Source organism: Hylobates moloch, unplaced genomic scaffold (assembly GCF_009828535.3).
Source record: "Hylobates moloch isolate HMO894 unplaced genomic scaffold, HMol_V3 SCAFFOLD_5, whole genome shotgun sequence".
In the NCBI taxonomy this organism is placed as follows: domain Eukaryota; kingdom Metazoa; phylum Chordata; class Mammalia; order Primates; family Hylobatidae; genus Hylobates; species Hylobates moloch.
In genome coordinates, this window is record NW_026652280.1 from 26,159,739 (window position 1) to 26,186,754 (window position 27,016).

Consider the following 27,016-nt stretch of genomic DNA (forward strand, 5'->3'; position numbering starts at 1 on the left):
CTGATCTCAAATGGTCTGCCCAACTTGGCTTCCCAAAATGCTGGGATTATAGGCGTAAGCCACCATGCCCAGCCTGTGGCAATCTTTTAAAATAAGAAAACAATAAAGTTTGCTGCATCAATTGACCATTTCTTCCAAGAAATATTTCTCCGTAGCATGGGATGTATTTGATAGCATTTTACCCATAGGAGAAATTCTTTTATAATTGGAGTCAATTTTCTCAAACCCTACCACTGCTTTATCATCTAAGTTTACGTAGTATTATACATCTTTCATTGTCACTTCAAAAATATTCACAACATCTTCACTAGGAGTAGATTTCATCTCAATGGATCACTTTCTTTGCTCCTCCGTAGGAAACAACTCCTCATCTGTTAACATTTTATCATGAGATTGCAGCAGTTCAGTCACTTCTTCAAGGCTCCTCTTATCATTCTGGTTCTCTTGCTATTTCGATCACAGTTACTGTGATTTCGATCACAGTTACTTCCTCCACTGAAGTCATGAGCCTCTCAAAATCATCTGTAAGGATTGGAATCTACTCCTTATTGGAATCTATTCCAAACTCCTGTTAGTGTTAATATTTTGACTTTTTCCCATGAATCACAAATGTTATTAACGGCATCTAGAGTGGTGAATCCTTTCCAAAATGTTTTCAATTTACTTTGCCCAGATCCATCAGAGGAAATCACACTTTATGGCAGCTAGAAGACACATCTATGAAAGATCTTTCTTAAATAATAAGACTTGAAAGTCAGCATGACTCATTGATCCATGGGCTGCAGAATGGATGTTGTGTTAGCAGGCATGAAAACAGCATTAATCTCTTGTACATTTCCATCAGAGCTCTTGGGTGACTAGGAGCATTGTCAATGTGCAATAATATTTTGAAAGGAATCTTTTTTTCTAAGCAATAGGTCTCAACAGTGGGCTTAAAATGTTTCGTAAACCATGCTGTAAACAGATGTGTAGTTATCTAGACTTTGTTGTACCATTTATAGGGTACAGGCAGAGTAGATTTAGCATAATTCTTAAGCACCCTAGGATTTTCAGAATAGTAAATAAGCATTGGTTTCAACTTAAAATCCAGCTGCACTATACCCTGACTAGAAAGTCAGCCTGTCCTGTGAAACTTTGAAGCCAGCTGTTGACCTCTCTCTAGCTATGAAAGTCCTAAATGGCATCTGCTTCCGATATACGGTTATTTTGTCTGTGTTGAAAATCTCTTGTTTAGTGCAGCCACCTTCATCATTTATCTTAGCTAGATCTTCTGGATAACTTCCTGCAGCTTCTATATCAATACTTGCTGCTGCACTTTGCAGTTTTCTGTTATAGAGACAGCCTCTGTTCTTAAACCACATGACTCAACTTCTGCCAGCTTCCAATTCTTTTTCTGCAGCTTCTCACCTCCATAAATCTTCACAGAATTGAAGAGACTTAGGGCCTTGCTCTGGATAAAGCTTTGACTGAAGGGAATGTTGTCGCTGGTTTCATCTTTTATCCAGACCACAGAAACTTTCTTCATGTCAGCAATAAGGCTGTTTTGCTTTCTTATCCTTCGTGGGTTCACTGGAACAGCACTTTGAATTTCCTTCAAGAACTCTTCCTTTGTATTCACAACTTGGTTTGGCATAAGAGGTCTAGCTCTCAGCCTATCTTGACTTTTGACATGTCATCACTAAGCCTAATCATTTCCAGCTTTTGAATTTTAAAGTGAGAGATATGTGACTCTTCCTTTCACCCGGACACTTAGAAGCGTTGTAGGGTTATTAATTCGCCTAATTTCAACAGTGTTGTGCTCAGAGAACAGAGAAGCCCCAAAAGGGGGAGAGAGACAGACTGGTTGGTGGGGCAGTTGGAACGCACAACAATTTATCAATTAAGATCACCATCTTATATGGGTACAGTTTGTGGTGCCCCAAAGCAATTACAATAGTAATGTCAAAGATCACTGATCACAGACCATCATTGCAGATATAATAATAATTTAAAAGTCTGAAATATTAGAAAAATTACCAAAATGTCACATAGAGACATGAAGTGAGCACAAGCTGTTAGAAAAATGTTGCCAATAGTCTTGCACAATGCAGGGTTAGCACAAACCTTCAATTTGGAAAAACTGCAGTATCTGTGAAGCACAATAATGTGAAGCACAATAAAAGGAGGGATGCCTGTATAAAATTACAATTATAACTAGTGCTAAAAAGAAAATTAGAAAGGTTCATGCAGAGACGTATAACAATGAGAATGTATGGCTGTTGTTGGGGGCTCATGAAAGGACTCATTATGAAAGCAACAGGCTGAAGCAGGAGTTATTGCTAAGCATCAGCTCCTATTCCTTTAAACGGAACTGACAGCAGCCCATGTGCCTGGAACACAGCCAGCAAAAGGGATAACGGCATAAGAGGAGGCTAGACAGAGAAACAGGACCCAGTTTTACTGAGTCTGTAGATTACATTCAGTTATGTTAAATGCAATCGCAGACCCTCTAACAGGTTTCAGCAAGCCAGAAACAGACGTGATTTGTTTTAAGATGACCACTCTGGCTGCTGTGTGGAGAGGGGTCAGTGGTGGAGGCATGGAGATCAGCTAAGCGGTTATTGAAGTTCTCCAAATGAGAGACGATGATAGCTTGACCGGAGACAGTGGCAATTACAATCAGGCAAAGCGGCCAGTTACACAATATAGTTTGAAAGTAAATGAGCACAACACCGGTTGGATAGGGGAGGAAAGAATGAGAGAATCAGGTCAAGCCTGAGTAGTAGTCCTCATGTCTGAGATGAAGGAAAGGGTGAAAGGGAAGGCTCAAAGAGGGAAGAGCAAAAGTTCAGTCCTGAATATGTCGGGGTGGAGATCTCATGATACTTGTTAAAGAAACAGCCAGAACATTGATCTCTCTCTGCATTAATGATATACATTTGGGAGTTGGCACATGGATGGAATTTCAATCCATGGAAAGGATGAGATCACCAAAATCAAGAGGTTAAGACTGAGCAGAGAAGCACTGTCAAAGTTAAAACCTCTACTTTTCAAACAGAAGACAAAGGCCTGGCAAAAGGGCAGTGAAGTGCCATACCACTTTCTTGATGCTTATTTGACAATAGGACACTTTATTTTCTCAGAGCTTCTCAAGAGGACTCATGTACCCTGGAGCAACCTATAGGGTATGCTAATCTAGCTCAGTGGTTTCCAACTGGGAAGATTCCCTCCCTTCCAAGGGGGAAATTTGGCAATGTCTACAGACATTTTGGATTGTTACAACATGGAGGAGAGGAGATATTACTGGCCTCCAGTGGGTAAAGGCCAGAGATACTGCTAAACATCCTGAACAGGACATGTGCCCACAACAAAGAAAAATCCAATCTTACACGTTAATGCTGGTGAGGTTCAGAAGTGCTGCTCTAGCTTAACACTTTCTAGGTCCAGATGAAAATTGAGATCCAGAGTTTAAGTGACTTGATTTGTCACACAGCTCTAAGCTCTACAAAGTCAGGTCTAGAATCTGGGTTTAGACTAGGACTTTTAAAAATCCTTTGGGATAAAGATAATGGGTGGATGATAGGTGAGCAGTCTCTTGTAATCTCCGAACTAGAACCTGGGACCTCAGATTGCTCTAGTTATCTTTCCTTTTCATCTGGAAAAAAAGCTGTAAAATTTTATTTCCGTATCTTTCCTTTTGCATTAAGATTTCTGCTGAGTATAGTGTTGGGTGTCTTCCAATAGTTACTAACCTTGGAATGATTGTTTTATAGAAGTGTGGAAAGAGTTTTATGTATACTTTATTTACATTGGTTAAAATGTTATTGAATTCTAAAAAAAAAAAACAGGTTTGCAAAAATAGAGAGCAAACTGCTTCCTTTTTTTTCTGACAAATTTTATAGAGCACTTAATATGATTCTGAGTATTTAAAAATTAATAATGTTGATCTATTTTCTTATCAACATTGATGTGCCAAAGTTTTAAAACTTGTCAAGTTTAACTTTGTCTTTAAAGATTGAGGTCAATAAAATACTATTATGAGGTTTATAGATCTTTTAATCAAACTTGTTACACTGATTTTACAAATTATAGGTAGAGCTATAGAAAAAAGGAAATTGCCATTTTATCTTCTCTAACCAGAAAGGGAGGATTATGTTGAAGTAATTTTCATAGTTCCTGTCATTTATACAAATATAAACTACAAAACACATTTTCAGATAGTGAAGATTTTTCTGCTTTAAGAATGTGGACCATAATCTAAAATTGAATGCATCATAAAAGAAAAATACTACCACATCACCACATATTAGCTTTGATTCTACCTGCCATCAGAAAATAATTTAGGAAGCCTCTTCCAGTTCTACAATTTAATTAAGGGCTTCCAACTACAGGAGTAAACATGAACTATAGCTTTGTTTTCCTTTATTTGAATTCCAAGAGTACATTTTTAAGAGTGGCATGCTGTAAGAGAAAGTAAATGATTAGCGAGGTCTAAATTTATTTGCAACTGGCTTGAGTATCCTGACAGTAAGCCATTATTCTATTACAATGCTTTGAAGAATGAATCCAGCAAGTGTAGAGGGAGCTAGGAAACCTCTACAATTCTGTCACTGTAAGGGGAGATGTATGAAATTTTATTGGATACAAGGTTTAAAAACTCAGACGTTAAATGTTTTGATGTGGCCCACTTTATAAGGGTGAGGTGCAATTGGAGTTTTATTACTCAGGGGCCTCACTTGAGCATCTACTTGGAAAACATACCCCTTTTTAAAGCTTAAGACATTAGCAAAAATTTAATTAAAAATCTGGGGTTTTCAGATGCCTTTGCTGATTTGCTTGTAATAGCCAAGGCTAAAGTTATATTATATGTTTATCACATTTATTTGCTAGCAAAATAGAATAGGAAGCAGATAAAGTTTGACCTCTACCATCCCTGGCTTTCTAAAGTTATCAGTTCACCTTAGTCAGCCAGACAGCCTGCAATAATTTGTTATTCCAGTAGGGAATCTAGACATATTTCAGATACGTTATTCATCTCATTCATTTAGCATGAAATCCCTAAAACATCATTAAGTGATGCAGAAAATTGGGAAGAAGTAATGTCAATAATGCATCTAAACTGCTTCAAAGCTACTGAATGGCATTGGTCTATTTAATCTTCACGACTTTCTCCTGTGAGATAATGTTTACCAGGTCAAATTTAATTTTGGTCATTTTTCTCCCTAGGAATCTTAAATGGTAAAACAAAAATGAACACAATGATGTGGGTTTCTCTTTCTCTTCATCTAACATCTGACACCTTTGAAAAGGAAAGTGATTGTTGACTTATATGTTCACGTCAAATGTGGGCTGGGATTTCTTTTCAACCAAAAATTTATTTTAATTTGAATAGCAACTTCAAATAGTCAACAACAAACTTTTGAATTTGATCTGAAATTGGGATTTCCAGATTTCACAATTAAAAATACAGGAGGCCCAATTAGGTTAGAATTATTTTTAGTTGCTTATTCATGTATACCTTGGGATACATATGTAAATTGAGATGGCAATCCCTTGTATAATTTTTCTTTATCTGTTACTCACAGAAATAATTTAAATGTTATTGGGCCTCTTTATATTTTTAATTGCAATATGTGGCAATTCTTCCCAATACTGGAGTCCTTTTGGACATGCAGTTTAAGAGAGTACATAGTTTTGTGTCTGTGGCTTACATTTGCCCAAGCTTTAAGCCTCATAACCACTGCTCAGCAGTGGTTGAAATCTACAGGTTAATTTCTCTTTCTCATTCATCCATACCAATTCCCTCTTTAATTTTCTGGCAGTATGTCTCTTCAAAAAGTACTGTCCCGTACCAGTATAGATAGTATTCCCTTGACTGGGAATGAATTTCAATGTGAAAATCCTTGTAGAAATAGCTTCTTAAAATTGGCTCTGTTGGATGATTCTAAAGAGGACAATGCTAATTTCCTGCATGAACTCCAAAGTTAGAAGCTCTATATCTCAGGGTATAAAATACAACAATTATGTTTCTCCCAAACAATTTCAGCAACTTCCTTTTTTTACCCTCCTATATATCTCTAGGGATTTTCTCATCATCTCTCATCTTCCTGGGGTGTATATTTCTGCTTTGTCCACCTGGGCAATTAATCCTCTTGGTGTATCGGTCTTGCAGTGGTCTGTCCTTCGGTTTGTGCCCATAGATCATTGCAAGTGCCCTGCACTCGCTGAGGGCTTAGTCGCATTTCTTGACTGACTGCTTGAATACATATGTTTTTGGCATATTGTTGAGATTTAAGATAAAATTTGGAGCACGAGAGTGAGCTAATGAAATTGCAAAGTTGGGAGGAGGGAATTATTGTTACCTATGCCCATTTTATGGAGCATGGCCTGGGGTCTGTTTTTTGCCTCAACAAGTCCCTCCTCTCACCTTCGTTCTGTGAGAATTTTTTTTTTTTTTTTTTTTGAGATGGAGTCTTGCTCTGTTGCCCAGGCTGTAGTGTAGTGGTGTGATCTCGGCTCACTGCAACCTCCACCTCCTGGGTTCAAGTGATTCTCCTGCTGCCTCAGCCTCCCGAGTAGCTGGGACTACAGGTGTGTGCCACCACTGCTGGCTAATTTTTTGTATTTTTAGTAGAGACAGGGTTTCACCGTGTTAGCCAGGATGGTCTCGATTTCCTGACCTTGTGATCTGCTCACCTTGGCCTCCCAAAGTGCTGGGATTACAGGCCAGGCGTGAGCCACCGCGCCCAGCCCTGTGTGCTTCACAAACTACCTGTTGGGTATGTTAGGGACTGCCAGAGCAAGGTGTTAGTTAAAACAAGTGTCTGAAAGTCAAATACCTACCAGAGACAGTCATGTTACTTAAATGAAGGAAAATGAGGAGTCTAAGAGACAACAGGAAGTTGTGAGTAGCCTGGAAAGAGCATCCTGGGAAGCTTGCTATGGTCTGAATGCTTGTGTCCTTCCAAAATTCTTACGTTGAAACCTAATCCCTGTTAGGGAGGCATGAAGAGGTGGAGGCTTCATAAACTGAATTTAAGGCATTAAGAGGTGGAGGCTTCATATGAGCTGAATGCCTCATAAACAGGATTAGTGCCCTTATTTTAGAAAAAGCCTGAGGGAGCTTGCTCACCCTTTCCAACCACCATGGGAGAACACAGCTGGAAGGCATCAACTGTGAAGCAGAGAATGAGCCCTCAGCAGACTCCCAGTCTGCTGGCACCTTGATCTTGGACTTCCTAGCCTCCAAAACTGTGAGCAATAAATTTCTGTTGTTTATAAGTTACCCCAAATCTGAGGTATTTTTTAATAGCAGCAGAAATGGACTGAAAGTTTAAACATAAGACATTCTATGTGTTTCTGGTTAGGTAAAAGGCATTAATAGCAGAGGAAGGTATTGCCAGGCAATTCAAAAAGGAAGTCAAGAGGTGAAAATATATTTCTAAGTCTACCATTGGCCAGAGGAGAGATAACCCTAAGTCTTTGATGCAAGCATTTGGTGTACTGTGTATATATATATCCTCTTGGGAAAATTGCTGCATTAGATTATCACAGCCTATGATAAGAAATAATCACTTAATTCACACCACTATTCTAATTTCACATGCAGCAAACTATTTTTAGATTGAAATTTTGACTTCCTTTCTGGATTTTTTAAAAGGAGATCAAACAAAAGGAAATTTTTCAGTTCAGTAATGAAGTTTCTTATGAAAACCTGCTAAAATGGTGAATTTTGTTATTTCATAAAATAGAATACTGTACAGCAGCCAAGATAAATGAGTGAGAGCTATTTGTAAACACATGGATACATCTTCAAAACTACATTAAACATGAAAGTAAGTTGTAGAAGGATACAATATCATTTCTATAAATTTGTAAAACTGTAAAACAATATAATGTTTAGGGATACATATACATATGTAGTAAACATCAAATTAGAGCACTTATGTCAGAGTGAGAAACAGTGTTAAGAAGCATGTGAGAAAACATAGACATAAAAGAGATTTCAATTCCATGCTGTATATTTCATATCTTAACCTTGCCGATGGGTATACAAGTGTTCATCGTCACATTTTGAATATCTGAAGGTCTTTTTAGTAAATCAAACAACAGCAATAATGAAAAAGAAACTTATAAAATGGCCTCATATATACATTAGTCCCCTGAAAATTTGGCCAATATTAATCCATCCTTTTAAAGTTTGTTTCAGCAAAATTAAGGATAAGATCCTGGAATACAGCCCCCACACCAACCTTGTCCTTCTATGGAGCTCTAGATAGTACCTCCATCTGGTCATCCTTAAAACCAGCAGGTATTTGGGCATACTCCACTAGGATGAGCAGAAATAAATGTCTAATGTAGACAACACAAAGAAAATTTAGCCCTAACATGCTAGAGGATTTTGAAGAATTACTGTACTCTGCAGCAAAAATCCAAGTAACTTTAATATATGAAACTGAGTGGGTTTCAATTCAACCAAACTTAGATATCACCTCTCTCAAATAAAATTAGATTCTTACAAACATCTTAAATGTAATGTAAGATTTAAGAATCTTGGTATTTAACAGCTTTGTGTCATTTATAAAATGCTCCATGCTGGGCTTCTCTAACTGACTCCTTTTTTACACACCTGTTAATTCTTACTGGCATCATTTCCTGGCAGAATGTGCTAGGGGTTTTTTTTTGTTTTTTTTTTTTAAAGAACTTCATGTTTCTGTTATCCCACTAAGACACTAAATCCAATGTTCCTGGCACTTGTAGTTGATAGAAAATTTGCCTCAGACACTCCTGAATTAACCATTTAATTAATATAACTAATTCAATATTACCTAATTTATATACTTACCATTCAGAGTGCTTCTATCAATCAAATTAGTATCAACTGGCCAATAACCTCCATCTCCATGACGACCTGTTCATTGGGAGAACATGTCACAATGTTAGTACATACCACGAAGGCACAAATGAAACAAAGTAAACAGACAAAAAGAATAAACATTTTAACATACACAATAACAGAACAGATTACTCTGACCACCCCCAAGAAAGCCTGACAATTCTCATACCCTTACACCTATAAGAAAATGTTATTTTCCATGTGTGAGAAAAGCAAGTCACAACAGTAAACTCTCTTAAGCTAAATTCAATGTTTCACTGATAAGCCATCCTCCATTCTTTCTATTTCTCCAAATACTGTTATTAAAGTCTTTTATTAAAGGTGCAACAGCAGTGTTAGTCTAAATGCTATACTTGTGAACTTTTTCGAACAGAAATAACTCAGGTCCTGGCTCCTAAGTCCTGCAGATACTGTCACCCACCTGACAAGAATGTATGGCAAATTATTATTATCCTACAAGGGGCCAACACATTTCATCTTGTAAGTGGGCTTTGGATATTCTCTTTGTTATGTGTCAAATACAGTACCTGGAAATGAAATTCCACATTGGAAGTAAGAGTGGGGGTTATGTCACAAACCCTATGGTCTGAATATTTCCTATAAATACACTATGAAGGGAAGAAAGCTCTTTCAGTATAGCATTGTTGGAAATTCTGCCTTCCATTAGGTGTGTAACAGATGTGAAAGTAGTATTTAAGAGAAGTGAGCCAGGAATTCACCAGAAATAATTATACTATCATCCATAATTTAATTAATGGTGTTTCACCACAGATAATCTTTTTCTCTATTGGTGCATTCATAGAACTGAAATTGTTTGATTAGATTTTGAGTTCTGGAATATCTAGGTAGACTACTTATGTAAAACATTTGAGAGGTGAATACGTATGCAAACAAAGACCAGAGTATAGGTAATTTTCTATTTTATTTGCTTAAAACAGTTATTTCTGAAACCAGTTCCAATCAGTGGATGACACAGAGAAAGCCAACCAGGACACTCAGCTACAATAACATAGGTTGTTTTCTCACATTTATAGATTTCAGTTTTCTTCATCTCTATAATTTTCAAGTCCTGATTTTGTGACTTTATTTTGCATAACAAACACTACCCTTGCTAAAGCTTTCCCAAGATTTTATCATTTCATTTGCAAAACAGCTTTCAGGAAACAACTTAGAATCCTGTTAACTGACTCTATATTCAAAATTTAAAAAATTCTTTTGATATCAAGTCAGAGCTGAAGTTAGGGTGTCAAATTTCTAGCAAGCAATAAGATAAATTAATTCAGTTACATTATATTATATCTTCAGCATAAAATGGCATGCTTAATATCTGCTGGGACAAAGACTGTGAGTATGTAAGGAATTAGGATAGGATGGAGGCTCCTATGTGTGTGTGCAGGGGGAAGGTGGTGGTGAGAGGAACAATCAAAATGAGCTGAAATTGTGAAAATTTTAGTGGGCTGACAAAAATGTGGACAAGTCTAACCCTTTTACAAATACCTTGTTTATGTAACCCTGATGCATTTGGGGTTTCAATGAACAGTGGATAAGCTTTGCCCACGAGACACTCTGAGATCAATGTTGGCTGATGTGAGGTGGAAGCTCTACATAAATATTAAGATGACTTTTCTAGCAGCTAAAAGCAGCTAGATTGCAAAGCAGTCAGCCAAAAGAGATGCTAACAACCCCCTCACTTAGGCCAGTAAAGCAATACATGTTTCCTGTTGGGAATAATCCTGTATTGGCTGGAAATTAGCTAGGTAGCCTATGGAGGATTTTCCTTTTCCTCCAGCAGCCTGGCAAATGTCTTTTTAATGAAGTTTCCAACTCTCCCTGTAATTTGTGGCAGGATGCAAAAAGAAGCCAACAAGCATATCCATATTTTACATACACATATAGCTCTATGGGTACAGCACCCCTTAGATTTAGCGAGGCTATTGATTACATTGTGAATTTCAATAGGTAGAAGAACTCAGATGCCATATAGGTCAAAGTGCTGGGTGAGATAAAGGAACTCTAGAAATGTTTCTAAATAACAAGGACATTCTACTTAAATGTCCTAAATAACAAGGACATTCTACTTAAAGCTTGGACATTCTACTCACAGAATCTAGTATATTGATGTGGGTTAACTTTTTGTCCCTTATAATTAGATTAATATCACAAAAGGAAATCATGTAATTCTTAACAAGTCCAACAGAAAGCACTTTTTAAAAAGTTGATGTCATCAACGAGCAAGTTTAGATTTATAGTGATTCAGATTTCTTGCACCACTTCAGCCAAAAAACCACAAAACCCATTTCTGGGATATTGATGAACCTGAGATCTCTTGATCTAAAGATAGAGGCATCAGATTTTAATTTTAATTTTAATTTTAATTTTGAGTGGTGTTAAGTTTCCATTCTCTGAAATATGTCTTTTAATTTTCAGGAAGTCTCCTTTTATGTGGCCAATAAATAATAATAATAATAATAATAATAATAATAATAATAAAAGATTCTCCCATTGCTTTAAGGAGAGCATCACAAAGTTGTCAAATGAAGAGACAGTAAAGTCTAAAAAGGAAAGGATATGGGTTTATGGGTGTTACTTCTTGGCATATCACAGCATTTTTAAGAGCTTGTTGCTGTAGAACAAATATTGGATGTGTTTAGTTACCTTGGTTAATTTCATAAGCACTGATTTCAAGAAAGAGAGGAGTAATTAGAATTTAGAAAACAGCTGGAGTGAAAGTCAGCTAATGCAAAGATGTAAAATACTTCCCTATCCCAGAGGTCTTCATTTTATTAATGAAGCATAAAACTGGTAATAATTCTTTCAAAAATTTATTAAATGCTTACTATATGCAATGCATAGTCCTAGATCCTCAGGGAAGGAGTAGTGTAAAAAGATATATTAGATATGGATCCTGCCATGACAGGGAGAGTTGGTTCATTGTAATCAGATCCTATGCAGGCCTATTTATGGTTAATATTAACCAAATGCAGATGGTTCTTAATGTTTTCTGACATTAAAGATTTAAGAATAACAATTCATTTATTACTATAAACTTACTACTAGGTTTAATTAAAAATGCTTTTTAATTATTATTAAAGTATTATTATTAAAAGTATTATTAAAAGAACTGCATGCAAATAAAAATATTTTAATTTCAGTCACATAACATTATATATTTCATCGATATATTTATTTTAAAATCTTGAATTACTTTTTTGCATATCATACTAAATTTTTAACACTTTTACAAATTAAAAATCTAAATAATTAAATGGATTTATGGAAATTCAAATATAAATTTGGGGGAAATTACGTAATAAATTTCAGTTTTCTTCCCTCAAATAAAGTTCAACATGGCTTAAAGCATTTTGGAAATGGGTAGTTTATTTTTTCCCTTTTATAAGAATAATACAATTTTATATGAATAGTGATCAAAGTGTACTATACGAAGGCCAGGTGTGGTAGCTCATGCCTGTAATCCCAGAAGTTTGGGAGGCCGAGGAGGGTGGATCACTTGAGGTCAAGAGATCAAGACCAGCCTGGGCAACATGGCAAAACCTCGTCTCTACTAAAAATACAAAAATTAGCCAAGCATGGTTGCACATGCCTGTAGTCCCAGCTACTCCGGAGGCAGAGGCAAAATTGCTTGAACCTGGGAGCTAGAGGTTGCAGTGAGCTGAGATTGTGCCACTGCACTCCAGCCTGAGCGATAAAGCAAGACTCTGGCTCAGTAAAAAAACAAAACAAAACAAACAAACAAAAAACAACAAAACAAAGTGTACTATATGAATATAATTCTACAGGATATAAAGAAGAATTCTGTATTGGATTACTATGTACCCATATTTTCTCAATAGCACAAACTGAGGATGGGAGAAGAATGAGATATTAAAGCATAGTGAATTTATTTTCACTTAACAAACTTAGGGATTTTATGCAGCTAATTTCATCACACACACACACACACGAACAAAAAAAAAACTTCTGCCAGAAAGTTTTGATAATAAAAGCAAATGATTTTCTACTTTTACCTTAGATTTTGGAACCAGGAAATGGTATCTTCAGAAACAAAAGTTAAATAAATATTAAACAGGCATTGGCTGAGTTAAAATAGAGGAAGTTTGTAGCTGTTTTGAGTTATTCAAAATAGCTTTTATATATTTAAATATATTTTATTTAGGTACTGCTTAGGCAGGTCCTAATCAGAAATTTCATGTACCTCTCCTTTCTTTGAATTTTTAAAATGTTATAAAGTCATTTAAGGGGTTGCCTTTCATATTTTATTTAAAAGATGGGCCTCATAAGGAATCTTCTTTTTATCCCTTTTTGGCACATGCCATATGCTTCCTTGGACAAAAGTCTTCTTGATCTCCCTGCTACCTGTTCTCTGAATTGAAGAAAAAATTGGCAGAAGTAATATGACTTCCTTTAGGAAGTGTGTTCATTGTTATATTCCTTTGTGCTAACTGAAGTGACGTGCAAAAATGTGTTCTCAATGTCCTATGAGTAACTAATGCTAGTTAGGATGCTTTGTAATGTTTTAATAATAAGTACAATCTTAAGTTATTACTATTATGTAATTTATTATTTATGTTCTTACCCTTACATGTCACCTGAATTATTTGTATGTTTTTATTGTGGTGTATGTATAAAATGAAATAACATTAATATTTATATTAAATCCTTATTTGCAGCACACATGGGCAGATTGAGAATCTTTTCCACGATAAAAAATTTTCAGCACTGAACAAAGATTAATTCAATTGGGATTTCAGTCCTAGAGTCTAGTTTTTCTGTGTGATTGTTTATAAGTTCAGAGAAGAGAGAATGGAAAATTAATCTGCAGAAGACATGGAGAAAAGTGGATGTCGTAGTTCTAATCGTTTGTTTAATCCATCTTCCCTGAATGGGCATAAGAGAGGGTCATCCAGGACGACATTCATACCATCAATCCCTAGAGAAAAACATATTGTCCATAATCTAAATCAAATGGACAGATTGGCCATCTAACAAATGTTCAATGTATATCTTTCCAAGGATGCTGAGCACTGAGATATCTTCTTGATCTTAAAATTTGTTCTCTGAAAATAATTCTAATGATGACAGAAATTGAATTGATTTTCTGTCTTGTATACCAGCAGATAAAGAATATCCATTAATATTACCTGAATATAATTTTACTGTCCATCCAACACAGAGACCATATTTAAAGTAGGTGATTTGTCAGAGGCTGAAATGTGTTTCTAAAAGATCGGTTTACCAGGCAGTTGATAACAATGCTGATTTTAAACAAAGGCATCGGGCATCAAAAACCAGAAAGTAAAATCATAACCAATACATAGGATATTTCAAATATTTTAATAGAAAGAACTAATGAGCTCTCTTCACCTTTTCCTAAGGTTCAACACATTGTTTTCAAATCAACATGAAAGAAAGTTCACTGACTGAAAGAAAATACATTGTGTCACATATTGAGCCCTAGTGCTCAACAAATTCTTGCTGCTTTCCCTTCTTCAAAACCTTTGGTTTTATTTTCCACCTGTGGAATGTCTAAGGGCAATAATCTGCAGGATAGGAATGCATTCGGTAAACTACTCTGAGCCAGACAAAGTGCAAGAAAACCAAATATGCCATTACCCTTATTTCTCTTAATCATAAGTGGTAGTATTTTTGCAATTCCAATTTCTGTATTTAGGCCATAAAATATGAACAGGTTAGACTCTTCCTGAGAAGTAAATTCATTTTTTTTAAATCCTTAGAAATCAAATTCAAAACTAAAATAATAATTTCACACATAAATAAAATGAAATTGAGTAAGCATAGAGTTATTACAAAAAATATCAGGATACAAAATAGAAACTGTGGGTATCCTAGACAAATTTAAACACATTAATTTCTTATCCTAATTTCTGCTCTTAGCTTACATCTTAGCCTGATAATGGGTCTTGACTGTCTGAGGCATGCATGTGGTCTCTTGCAGAGTTTGGCAAAGGATAGGTGAAAAAAGTTGTCTGTGCAATCTTCTAAAGTAGGAAAAACGTTTACAAATATTGCATTATTTTTTTCAAGCACCAAAGTAAAGGCAGTACACTTTGCCGGGCCAACAACTAAAAGCAGTATACTTCGCCAGGCCAACCAATATATAATATATATTATATTATATAGATATTATATATATAAACATATTATATATATAAATTATATATTATTATGTATTATTATTATATATATTATTATATATTATATATATTATAAAATATATTACATGTAATATATAAAATATATTTATATATAAGATCTATATTATATATATTTCTTTTTTTAGAAGCACACTGGTTCCTCCTATGAATTCTACTATTTCTCATTCTTACATTCTTGATGTCTCATGAGGGAGAGTGGGCAAAAACTGAAAAGGCAAATATTAAGGAACCAAAGGAGCTGGACAGATCAAGATCTTTTGATAACAGGAAAGTAGTTAACCTCCTTCTTAAAGATTTCAAGTCAGAAAAGATGATAAGTTCTGACCTAGTGACAGTAACTACACTTAGTCTATCTCCCTTACCTGGCTGCTGATGAAAACTTGTCAGCTGCTCCTGATCACCCATGTCACAACCTTCCATACAGCTAAAGCCCAATATGTTTATTAGTTATTATAATTATTATTCATGCAAGTTAGGAATGAAACAACTGGATAACAATTGAATTCTTAATAGAATAAAATATAAAGATGGCTTCATAATATTAGTAGTTGGTGGTAGACGGTGGTCTCTGAAGTCCTTCCTCTCATTGGAATCTCCTTTTATGCACACTTGCCTCTAGTATATCTGAAGTAACAGTCAGCCTAGGGGTCTAAGAAACCACTTTTATATGCAGCTTAGTCTTTATAACATCTAAAAAGTATTCTGTTCTTCAAAATATGGGCACTGCCTTGGATGACTAGATATTTCCAAGAGCTAGTTCATTTGCCAGGCTACAACACGAAGAATGAGACAATCTTTTTTGGCTTATAAAAGAGCATCTGTTCTCAAAGGCCACGGAATGATCCATAAAAGCCTCCCCCATCTGCGTGGTTCACAAGCTTATCCTAAAGGCAGGTGTGAGACATGTTTGTGCCTGAGCAAATTTGCCAAGCATCCCGGGAAGAAGAGGCAGAAGAGGATGAGAGAGTTCTCTCCTCCAAGTGACTATAGGTTTGGAAGTTGCAGCTGCAGTCTGAAAACACTAGAACATGAGCATCCTGCTGGTGCCCTGCTAGTCTGTGTAGATAACGACACTGTTGGAGCACAGTATTTCATCATTCATGTCTCCATCCATGCTTCATCCATCCACTCAACAAATGCATTAAGTAGATCCACAGTGCTAGGCATTAGGAATATAAAATGACTATTGCAGAAGTTTGTAAGTCAGTGAGATGGAAAATGTTAAGTGAATAATTATAACCATATGGTAATTTCCAAAAATTCAAAAAAAAAGAAACAAACAAACAAATACGTGACCCAGTGGAAAAACAGGATGATTATCTACTTATGCCTAGCAAAAGGCTTCTCAGAGGAGGTGGCATGTGAGGTGAGAATTCTTTTTGCATGCACCAAAGTAAAAGCAGTATACTTTGCCAGGCCAACCAGTGGGGGAAAATACACATATATGTAAATATATATAATAAATATATATTACATAAATATATAAATATAAATATATAAATATATATCATAAAAATATATTATATATTATATGAACATATATCATAAAAATATATTATAAATATAGATCATAACATATATATTATACATATATATCATAAAATATATATTATAAATACATATCATAAAAATATATATTATAAATATATAAATATATAATTATATATATGTATTTATATATAATTATAAATATATAATATATAAATATATAATATAAATATATATGTATTTATATATAATTATAAACATATAAATACAGAGACACATACATATGTATTTTAAGAAACACACTGGTTACTCCTTTGAATTCTACTGCTTCTCATTCCCACATTCTTGATGTCTCACAAGGGAGAATGGACAAAAACTGAGAAGGCAAATATTAGGGAACCAAAGGAGTGGACAGATAATGATCTGTCTTGATTTATTAGGTAGAGAACCATGAGGTGGATGAGCTTAGAAAAAAAGGCAGAGGTACAATAATAAAACTCCCTAAATGCTGTGCAAAAGGGTCTAGAATTTATCTTACAGAGGATAGGGATCCACTGAAGATATTTTAAGCAGAACACTGACTAATTACACATGTATCTTAGAAAGATTATTCTGGATGACTGTGGAACTAAATGGATCAGAATAAACTGTTCCAATAAATATGACGATGTTAATTATGCATCTCTGAGGCAGACATTACTAATCCCATTTTATAGCTGAGAAAACTGTAGCTCAGAAAGATGAATAAACTCAGGGTTTCATTTGAAGTGGCTGATACTGTATGACTGATGATGATGATTTTAGCATTATAGGTGAATAAATAACTAAAAGAAGGAATGGGGGGCCAGGAGCAGTGACTCATTCCTGTAATCCCAGCACTTTGGGAGGCCGAGGCGGACAGATCACCTGAGGTCAGGAGTTTGAGACCAACCTAGCCAACATGGTGAAACCCCACCTCTACTAAAAATTCAAAATTTAGCCGGGCATAGTGGGGAAGGGGCATGTAATCCCATCCATTCGGGATGCTGGGGCAGGAGAATTGCTTGAACCCAGGAGGCGAAGGTTGCAGTGAGCCAAGATCATGCCACTGCACTCCAGCCCGGGTGACAGAGTGAGACTCTGTCTCAAAAAAAAAAAAAAAAAAAAAAAAGAGGAGAAATGGGGAAAATTGTGGACAGAAATTAGAGCACTTCAAAGAGTTGGTCTTGGGGTGTAAGAGTGAGAGTTTAGGTATGTGTGACATGAGATGGTGGCTCTATTCTCAATTGAACATACAGAACAAAACAAGGCTGTGGCAGAGAACGAAAAATATTTTCTTTGTAACCATGCAGAGTACTGGAAAAAGCGAAGGTGCCACTTCAGTAAAGGTGTAACAGAAGTGGTTAAAAAAAAAAAAAAAAAAAAAGGGGCCAAGAAAATTCTTTGAAGATGACTGCTACTGAGGCCCCATTCCTACTCCCATCCCGTCATCCTTTTCTATCCCTATCCCAGTCACACCCCTCCAAGCAGGAATTGATCAATATCAGCAACCAAGAGTGGATGGGTTTCCAGGGCTCGGGATACAAGGGAGCAGGCAGGTCTTCACTGGTCACTGTAGACAATAGCTAGTTGATATGTTGAAAAGTAGGAAAGCCCCAGAACTACTACATTAGAGCAGAGAGAAATAGCAAAATCCCCTTCACCAATGTAAGTCTCTGCCATAGTGTACTACTCTGCAAAGGTAGGCATGAGATATGTTTGTGCGTGAGCAAATTATATCTTAAATGTTCCACCCATCCTGCAGTCCTCACTATTTTCCCAGCACCTTGGCTTCCTAACTTTTCCATCCTAGAATTTCTCTACATAAGGGATCAGCTACTCTTTCCCCTGGTAATAGTTTGCATTCAGTTGAGTTCTACTCATGTATTTAAAGCCCAGTCTTAGGTTTTAAGAAGTCTTTTCTAATCCAGCCCACAATGATTTCTTATCTGAAATTCCATAACATACACATGTAGACAGTACCACCTGATGTGGCATTTTATATTTTTCATACTGGACTGGAAATGTTAATATCCTCCTCCTAACTATATCGCAAGCTTCTTGAAAATGGACCCACAGAACCATACTTCCTTCTAATGCTTTGCCAGGACCATTTCCTTCTAATGTTTCTAGTGCTAGCACATTACTGGATACACAGTTATCCACAAGTAATCAAAAGTGAGTCTAATTCTTTTCATACTTCATAGCCACAATTTTAACAAACTTATCAGCTTCCATTAGTTTTGATTTTCTCCTTTCTGTACTCAGAATTCCAAGCAGCTGGTGAAATTCAGATCCATAAATTTTCTAACAAGGAAGGACAGCAAGACTGGAGGTCACAAAAAGTGTGCAGGAGATCGTAGCCATCTACAAATGTAACTACTATCAGCTGAATTACAGAGAACTTGTTTTTTTATTTAGCTTTTATTTTAGTAGGTGATTATTGAATATACTTTTCCCTGTTGGAAATATATGCGTAACTTCTCGTCTCCCCTAAGATCAGTAAACCTCCAATATCCACAGCCATGTGCACTATTACTTTGAGTGTCCAATCTATACTTTTCATTCAATGATAAAACTTATCTTTCCAGATTACTCTGTGGCTGCTTCCCCAAACATTTGTGTTATGATTCTATTAAACAAACACTTATCAGGCAACTAAAATAGGATAAATTCTAAATTAGGGAGGTGGGGATGACAATGTGAAGAATCTAGCCAGTTCTCTGTCCTTGGGAATTTAAAATCTGGTCAAGAAGCTAAGAATATAAATAGCAAAGTATAAGAAGAAATGGAAAACACAATAAGAATAAGATGGGTGTTATGAAAATACAGGTGAATAAAAGACCAGAAAGGTAAGAAAGGATTCGTGAAAAAAGTAACATTGAGAAGGGAGTCTTAAAGAAGACTTTGCTTAGTTGAGAAAGAGAGAAAGCATAGCTAAGGCTGAGAAAATGGTACACATTTACAGCATGCAGTTGCGAAAAATGCACTTTTTCCAGGGTGATTTGTGACTGTGGCATATGTGGAGGGATCTATTGGCCATGAGACCAGGAAAGAGATGTTAGAGTCAGACAGCCAAGGTTCTTGATGTCAAAGAACTGACCTCATCCCCAAAGCAACAGTGACCCATCTGTGTTTTGAAAAGAAAATTGAGGCGGCAGAGTCTAGGGCTGATTGAAGTGGGCAGAAGATAAAGTTAGGAAGACCGTGTACTTGGCTAATGTCTATACAAGGAAATGGCATCCAAAATACAGTGGCTCTCACAAGAAGAACCTGTTTATGGAATTTTATTTGAAGTGTATAAACAAAAATGTCTACCTTACAGGTGTGAGAAGGTTAAAATTATCCCATGAATCACAACAATTCCTATGAGTACTGAGTACGTTTTTGTTCCTTCAAAGTTACCTATTAAAACATGAAAACTGCTGAGAAGTTGACATAGGCAGCTACTTGACTGCTTGCTGGGAACATATAAGCACCTTAACACTCCATTAAAAGCACATTATTCATTTTCTGCTACTACTATTTCACCACAGTCCTAATTTACAGAATTGCAAAATTTTGGACCTGTGAAAAACCCAGGTGAGAATAGCTTTTTCAAGTGGGTGTAGCAAGCAGCCGAATAATAAACTGTGTTGAAACTATGCACAATAATAGGGTAAGAAGAGGTTTTAATTTTCAATTAAACAGCTCCCATCAGAAGGCACTAAAGGTTTCCATTTTTCAAACGGCAGCCTGGCTGCTGTAATCCAAACCCTGCAAAGTCCGGATTACATTAACTAAATTCCAAGCTTGACTAGACTGCCTCGAAAACCCTATTTTGCTGAAATTTGAAACAATTAACATTCTGTTTATTCATGAGATTAAAACTGCTGAGGTGTAAAATGGCAGGTGCAGTGTTAAGTACTTTGCCTGAATACCCTATTAAGGAAAGACAAAGTCCTTTAAACTAGGGGAACTGATGGTGATGCCATTTAGGTATAACTTTCTTGATGACAGATCACGAGTCTGCCTTTCCAGATATTACACAGCGTCAAGAGCAGAGATTCTCCAGTTAGGTAGCCTGGGTAAGTATCTGGGCCTAATCACTGTCAACCTAAAAGGAAGATATATAGAGATGAATCTCTGAGCCAAGAAGATATTTGAGAATATGAATTGCAATTCAAGACACCCAAACCAAGGGTAGCCCCAGGTGAGTCTAGAGAATAAAGGGAAAGGCGGAGTTTTATTGTGGAATAGAGGAAGGTTATGCAAGTTGTTTTGAAAGTAAGTTAATTGGTGCCGGTAGTGTCTTCTAGGAGCTGCTGAGTGTCAACAGGTGTTAAGTAAGATGTGGAATCTTAGAATCATGACCAGGTCCTTAAAGTTTTGGGTTTAGTCTCACAAGACAGTTCCTGGAATAAATGTATGTGATCTGAGTGCTTTTCCTTATAACCTCCTGACTCCATTTTCGTTGGGTATGACATGAGTGACTCCATCTTGTATAATCAACTTTCACACTACTTACATATTGTGAGTGTTTGGGCAAGTTTTAACCTCTCTGTCTCTTTTTCTACATCTTTAAGGGTGCTATAAGAATCAAATAGGATTGCATGTGCACAGTGCATAGAAGAGTAATTGACACATAGTGGAAAAGCCATAAATGTGAGATGCTTCGCTATGCAAAGATGTTATGCCTGAGTTTTTATTCTAATACCAACCTTAAAACTTCAGAATCTTAAATCTTGAAAGAAACCAAAAGATAATTTAGTCTGAACTTACCATTTTACAGGTGAGGATGTTGAGAGATGTTAAGTCACCTGCCCAACATTACACAAGAGGTCCCAGTGGCAGGACTGTGCTAGAACTGAAGGTATCTAATTCCATTCCAGTGCTCCTACAGCACACAATGAGTGACTTCCAAATGAAAAGCTAGAGCATTATCAGCCATTACCACAATTCACAGGAGAGTAATTCTTCCTCCTTGTTGGGTGGGCAGTTTACAGCAGGCTTTCTTCATCTGGATCTGTAAACTGCTCTATGTACATAGGCCTCTTCTCTAGGTCTAGTGTTTCAGATCACCCCTTTTCCAGGTCATGGAGAATTAAATACACTTGAGAGTGCTCAAAGTGAGCATTTTCTTTGTCATTCATCTCAACAATGGTGAAAATCACTTTATGAGAATCCTGCCCACTTTAAGGTACTGTATCATCACCATAGCACCTATTGTTACAATGAGCAGACACAGAGACACACATGAAAGAGTAAACATTTCTGCTGATGCTAAGAATATCGATTTTCACATAAAGACATCTCAAAGTGGAGGACAATAGCTAACCTCCATTGCAAACTCAAAACAAAGGGATTTTCTAAAATGCTTCTGTGAGACACTAAAATGTTTGAGCTGATTTTAGAAGAATGGAAATCAAATTTTTAAAATAAATATAGTAACAATTTACAGTAGAAAGACTGCACACTCTAGGAACCAGAAAGAAAAGTTTTGAGTTCTAACTCTGCCAACAGCTGTTTATGTGATCCTGGGCAAAATGTTTACCTTCTGCTTCTTTATCTGAAAAACTGGGAAAAAAATTAGTGAAGGAGTGAAATAACAGCTTTCTTTTTAAATGTGGATGCTATGGACTGAATTGCTTCCCCAAAAATGTGTATATTGAATCTCTAACCCCCAATATGATTATATTTGAATATAGGGCCTTTATGGAAATACTTAAATCATAAGGTTAAATGAAATCATAGGGCAGGGCCCCAATCCAATAGGATTAGTGTCCTTTGACGAGGAGACACCACAGAGGTCACTCTCCACTATGGGAAGACACAGCAAGAAGGCCATCTGCAAGCCAGGCAGAGGACCCTCACCAGAAACTGACCACACTGAACCTTGATCTGGGACTTCCAGCCTCCAGAGCTCTGAGAAGATAACTTTCTGTTGTTTAACCCACCCAGTATATAGCGTTTTGTATTGACAACCCAAGTTGGCTTAGACAGTGAATTATCACCATCCCTGTTTCCTGAAATAAAGAAGTGTCAGGATCATGTAATCAGTGCTGTGGCCACCCCACTAACAAGATGACCTCAGATTGAGAGTTATTTGCCTTGTTCTTTAGGATATTCAGAGATGTGAAAAGGAAGATCTATATAGGAAAAATAACAGTAAACAAAACTTCAGTTAAAGCAACTTTACAGCTATATGTCAAATGTGAATGTGTGGCTATATATATGTAACATATCTGTTGTAATGCAGTTGATAGTTAAAATCAGGGCTTTTGGGTGGGGCATGGTGGCTCATGCCTGGAATCCCAGCACTTTAAGAGGCCAAGGTCAGGAGGATCGAGACCATCCTGGCCAACACGGTGAAATCCTGTCTCTACTAAAAATACAAAAAAATTAGCCGGCTGTGGTAGCACGCACTTGTATTCCCAGTTACTCAGGAGGCTGAGGCAGGAGAATTGCTTGAACCTGGGAGGCAGAGGTTGCAATGAACCGAGATTGTGCCATTGCACTCCAGCCTGGGTAACAGAGTGAGATTCTGTCTCAAAAAATTAAAAAAAAATAAAAAATAAAATAAAATAATTTAAAAAAGGCTTTTGGAATATGGTTTCTGGGGTTGGATTTATGGCCTTTCTACTTACTAGCTGTGTTTCGATAGACAAATAACAACTCTCTGAGCTTCAGTTTCTTCCTTGCTAAAATGGAGACAATACCTTTCTCACAGTATTGTTATGAGAATTAAGTGAGTCACTCCTGTAAAGCTTTTAAAACAGTGACTGCTGGCAAGAGCTGCATAGCGGTTCATTTTACCATTACATAGGCCCACATCAGCACAGACAAATTGAAGGAGTTTTAATCAGAATAGAGAAAAAAAAAGGAAAAAATCAAAAGTCAAAACAATTATTGAATTCATAGACGTAGAGACTAGAAGGATGGTTACCAGAGGCTGGGAATGGTAGTGGGGGGCTGGGGAGAGGGGAGGTGAAGATGATTAATGGGTATAAAAATATATAGTTAGAAATAATGAGTAAGACCTACTATTTGATAGCACAACAGGGTAACTATAGTCAAGAACTTAATTGTACATTTTTAAATGAACAGTGTATTGGAATTGTTTGTAAGTCAACAGATAAATACTTCAAGGGATGGATACCCCATTATCCATGATGTCCTTATTTCACATTGTATGCTTGCATCAAAACATCTCATGTACCCTACAAATATATATATATATACCTACTATGTACACACAAAAATTAAAAATAATTTTTTAAAGCATAGCTTTTCTATCTAACCTCTGCACCTGCTTCACATAGCCTGTGCAATTTCCTTACCCAACCCTACAAAAAATGAAACTCTGGTTTATCTCTAAAATTTATTTTACTTCCAAACTTATTTGCCACCTGTGCCTGGAAGAATCTACAGAAATAATTAGGACATGGAGCAAGAGACAGGGTGATGCAAAAAAGGAGAATTATAGAAGTAGTCAAGATTAGAAAGTTTAAAAAATGCTGTATTTCATCAATTTACAATGACATAAAGAAATCAGGGGTTCTATGTTAATTGCCTATCATCGTCAAACAACTACTATACCATTGTTCAGAAGAAAATATTTTCTCCAAATCAAAACCATTTCAAATGACTTTTGTTTTCACATTTATGTTCTTCATGGTAGATCTTCAATCCCTAAAATAATAATAATTGTGACAAGAACCTGAACAGATACTTTTTTTAGGACAATCAAAACTGGTCTCACTTTCTCTCATGTAAGTCAAATTCAACCTCTTGCTTCTTTATTTAGGATTCATCTTTGCAAGGTTAATTCTGACCCCAGGCGCCACATTTTTTTCTCTGAGGGAATTTTCTCTCAGCAGAAACTCAGCTCCTGTCATAAACGTAATAGTGGGACCGTTTCTCCATGAGACGAGGGCAAATAGGTCTAACAGCGGGCACGGTAAAACATATTCAACTAATTTGCTGTGTGCTGGGAATGGGAGTATTAAGATCAACCTTTTCCTATTATTTTCATCAATCTTAGAGGGATCTTTATTCTGGGTTATTTCTCATGCATATGGTCATCAACTCAGAAGACTGATATTGTTTATAAAACGTGCTTTGAGGGTGCAGCAAATTTTATATGCTTTCTTTGTAAGAATTTAAAGATATTATTTATAACCACTAAATTATATGTCATCAGTCCCTCTCAATTTTATAAGTGAATTGAGTTTGATGTAAAATTTAGAAACTTTCCACTTGATCAACTAACTACATGCCAGCCATGACTGAATGCGGCTCCAAGTTACGTATGTGACGGAATCCTTCTGAGTAATATTAGATGAAGAAAAAGAACAACTGACTAAATATATTAATGGACTCAGCCACTGGCAGTAATTCTTGAGGGGGTCCTTTTGTTCCTGAGAACTAGCCTGATTTATTGTAGATGTGAGACTCAAAGTAAAATCCATGGAGGATGTGTGATCATAGGGACAGGGAAGTCATTTACTCATTTGCCTTTCATAAAATAATCATTTTACAGAATATATGTGTGGTGGTTTAAAATAATATTAAGCAAAACAGTTACCTTAAAAAACTAAAAGCAATTAACAAAAGAAAAACAATATAATAGTATCCAGAGAGAAGTGGAAAGCCAGTTATTGAGAAGCTTGGACATGTTGTCAACTAAGTGACTATAATGACATTTCAACTAGCTCAGTTTAATTTTTTCTCTATTATTTTTAAATATAATTTCAAAACTTAGGAGTTATCTGTCTACGGAAGCTTCAAATTTATTTAAGTAAAGAAGGTTACGAGAGGTTGTTTCAATTGTTTTATAACTGCAATAATAAAGCTGTTTCTATTAACTATTCCAGATTTGGATTTGACCAAGACTAATATTTAATTTACCTATGTAAATACATGCCAAGTGATAATTACTCATCATTAATATTTTTTCAAATATCATTTAGTAGATATTAATCGTATGAAAATATTTTCAGTGGAAGCAAGCAGGAGCAGCTAGATTAATGAAAACCTTAACCCTGAGTAGGCATTGCTGTGCACAGTACCATTTCAATTATTCCACGTAAACCCCTAGCCATGTTCTGTTAAGCAGCTGCATAGTATACATCGCCAGAGAAGAATGTAAACACAGGACCACTGAAGAAAATGCTACTCATGCAGGAAGCATTCTGCTGTCAGGGAGAGCCAGCATCCAGAGGCTTAGTATTTGTCAAAAGTTAAAAAGTATTCATGTTGAAAGAAAGCATTCCCCTAATCTCACCACACACGATGTTTGCAAGTAAGTACTGCCCACAGCAGGTGTCCAAAGCAGGAAGGAAACAAACTATGAAATGTAGACTCAATCTACAAATACTGACAGCACTGACTACAACCAGTTTATAGATTTTCCTAACTCTTCTGGAAAGAAAATAACATCCTCAAAAAAATAAAACTCATAAACTATTCATTGTCTCCCTCAGCTTTCTACTAATTGTCCTTTTTGTAAAGATAATGGAATCTTAATTTATCAATCAGCCTACAAATCACGGTAATAGTAAATTCATACCTACTTATAAGTTGATGGATAACTCTTATTTATCTCCATTTTGCCTTTGTGTAAAACTTTACCTGTTTCTCGATACAAACCAGCTTTTAGTAAATAAATAAGGAAAAGGGAGAAAATACTGTGCTGTGAGTCAAATGAGCATCTGATTCACTGAATAAAAGCTTTCTGGCTTCAAAATGAACAATGATAATGCCCTAAAAAAGTTGACCCAACTTTGATTTTATATATTCAAAGAAGCTCATTGCAGAGGAAAATCACACATAATTTATGGTTTTTCTCTGTAGAGCTACAGAATCCATAGCTCATGAAAGGGTGCAAGAGCAGCTTGAAAATTATGCTGAGCTTAATTATACTTAATGTGAATTATTCAGAAGTGCAGACAGAGACTAAAAATTTATTTCATACAAAGAAGCTTGACATTTTAATTGGTCCTTCAGAATAGAGACAAAACAATTTCCTCTCAAGAAAATTTACATCTTCCTTATCAGAGCCCCAGCCTCAGCCAAGCAGAACTTCATTAACAAGATTAATCATCACGCCAGCGTCTGCCTCATCAGGTGTATGGTCCAGGTGAAAAGAGGAATATAAAGTAATGACTGACATTTCTAACAGAGAGGATTGATTCAAGGAACACAAAATGACAGATTGAGCCACCATACCTTGGTCATTAGCCATTTTGTCAGGGTGTTCCACTGTGGGGGAAAAGAAATAATATTATTAGACTTTGACTGTTCCCAGCAAGAAAGCTGACATATCAAACCAAAAGTTCTTTTTAGCAAGTTTTTATTTCAAGGCTAGTGCCCTATTGAAATAAATGATAAGGACCCAAACTTGCATGTTTATTTCTATTAAAAAAGTATTCAGAGAAAAAAATTGAAAATAATGTTTTTG

The 27,016-nt window shown here is 36.0% G+C and overlaps 1 protein-coding gene and 1 long non-coding RNA gene across 4 annotated transcripts in view; one reads left to right on the forward strand and one right to left on the reverse strand.

The window, feature by feature from the left end:
- Window positions 1-27,016, reverse strand: part of DCC (DCC netrin 1 receptor) — a 1,201,126-nt gene that overhangs the window by 83,578 nt on the left and 1,090,532 nt on the right. For all 3 annotated transcript variants that reach the window (XM_032152264.2, XM_058438331.1, XM_058438332.1), the window contains exons 21-22: window positions 26,785-26,817; window positions 8,825-8,890 (exon numbers count right to left, since the gene is read on the reverse strand). In XM_032152264.2, coding sequence (XP_032008155.1) covers window positions 8,825-8,890; window positions 26,785-26,817 — 99 coding nt within the window. The remainder of the gene's footprint in view (window positions 1-8,824; window positions 8,891-26,784; window positions 26,818-27,016) is intronic.
- Window positions 1-27,016, forward strand: part of LOC116468533 (uncharacterized) — a 64,183-nt gene that overhangs the window by 10,010 nt on the left and 27,157 nt on the right. The window lies entirely within an intron of this gene.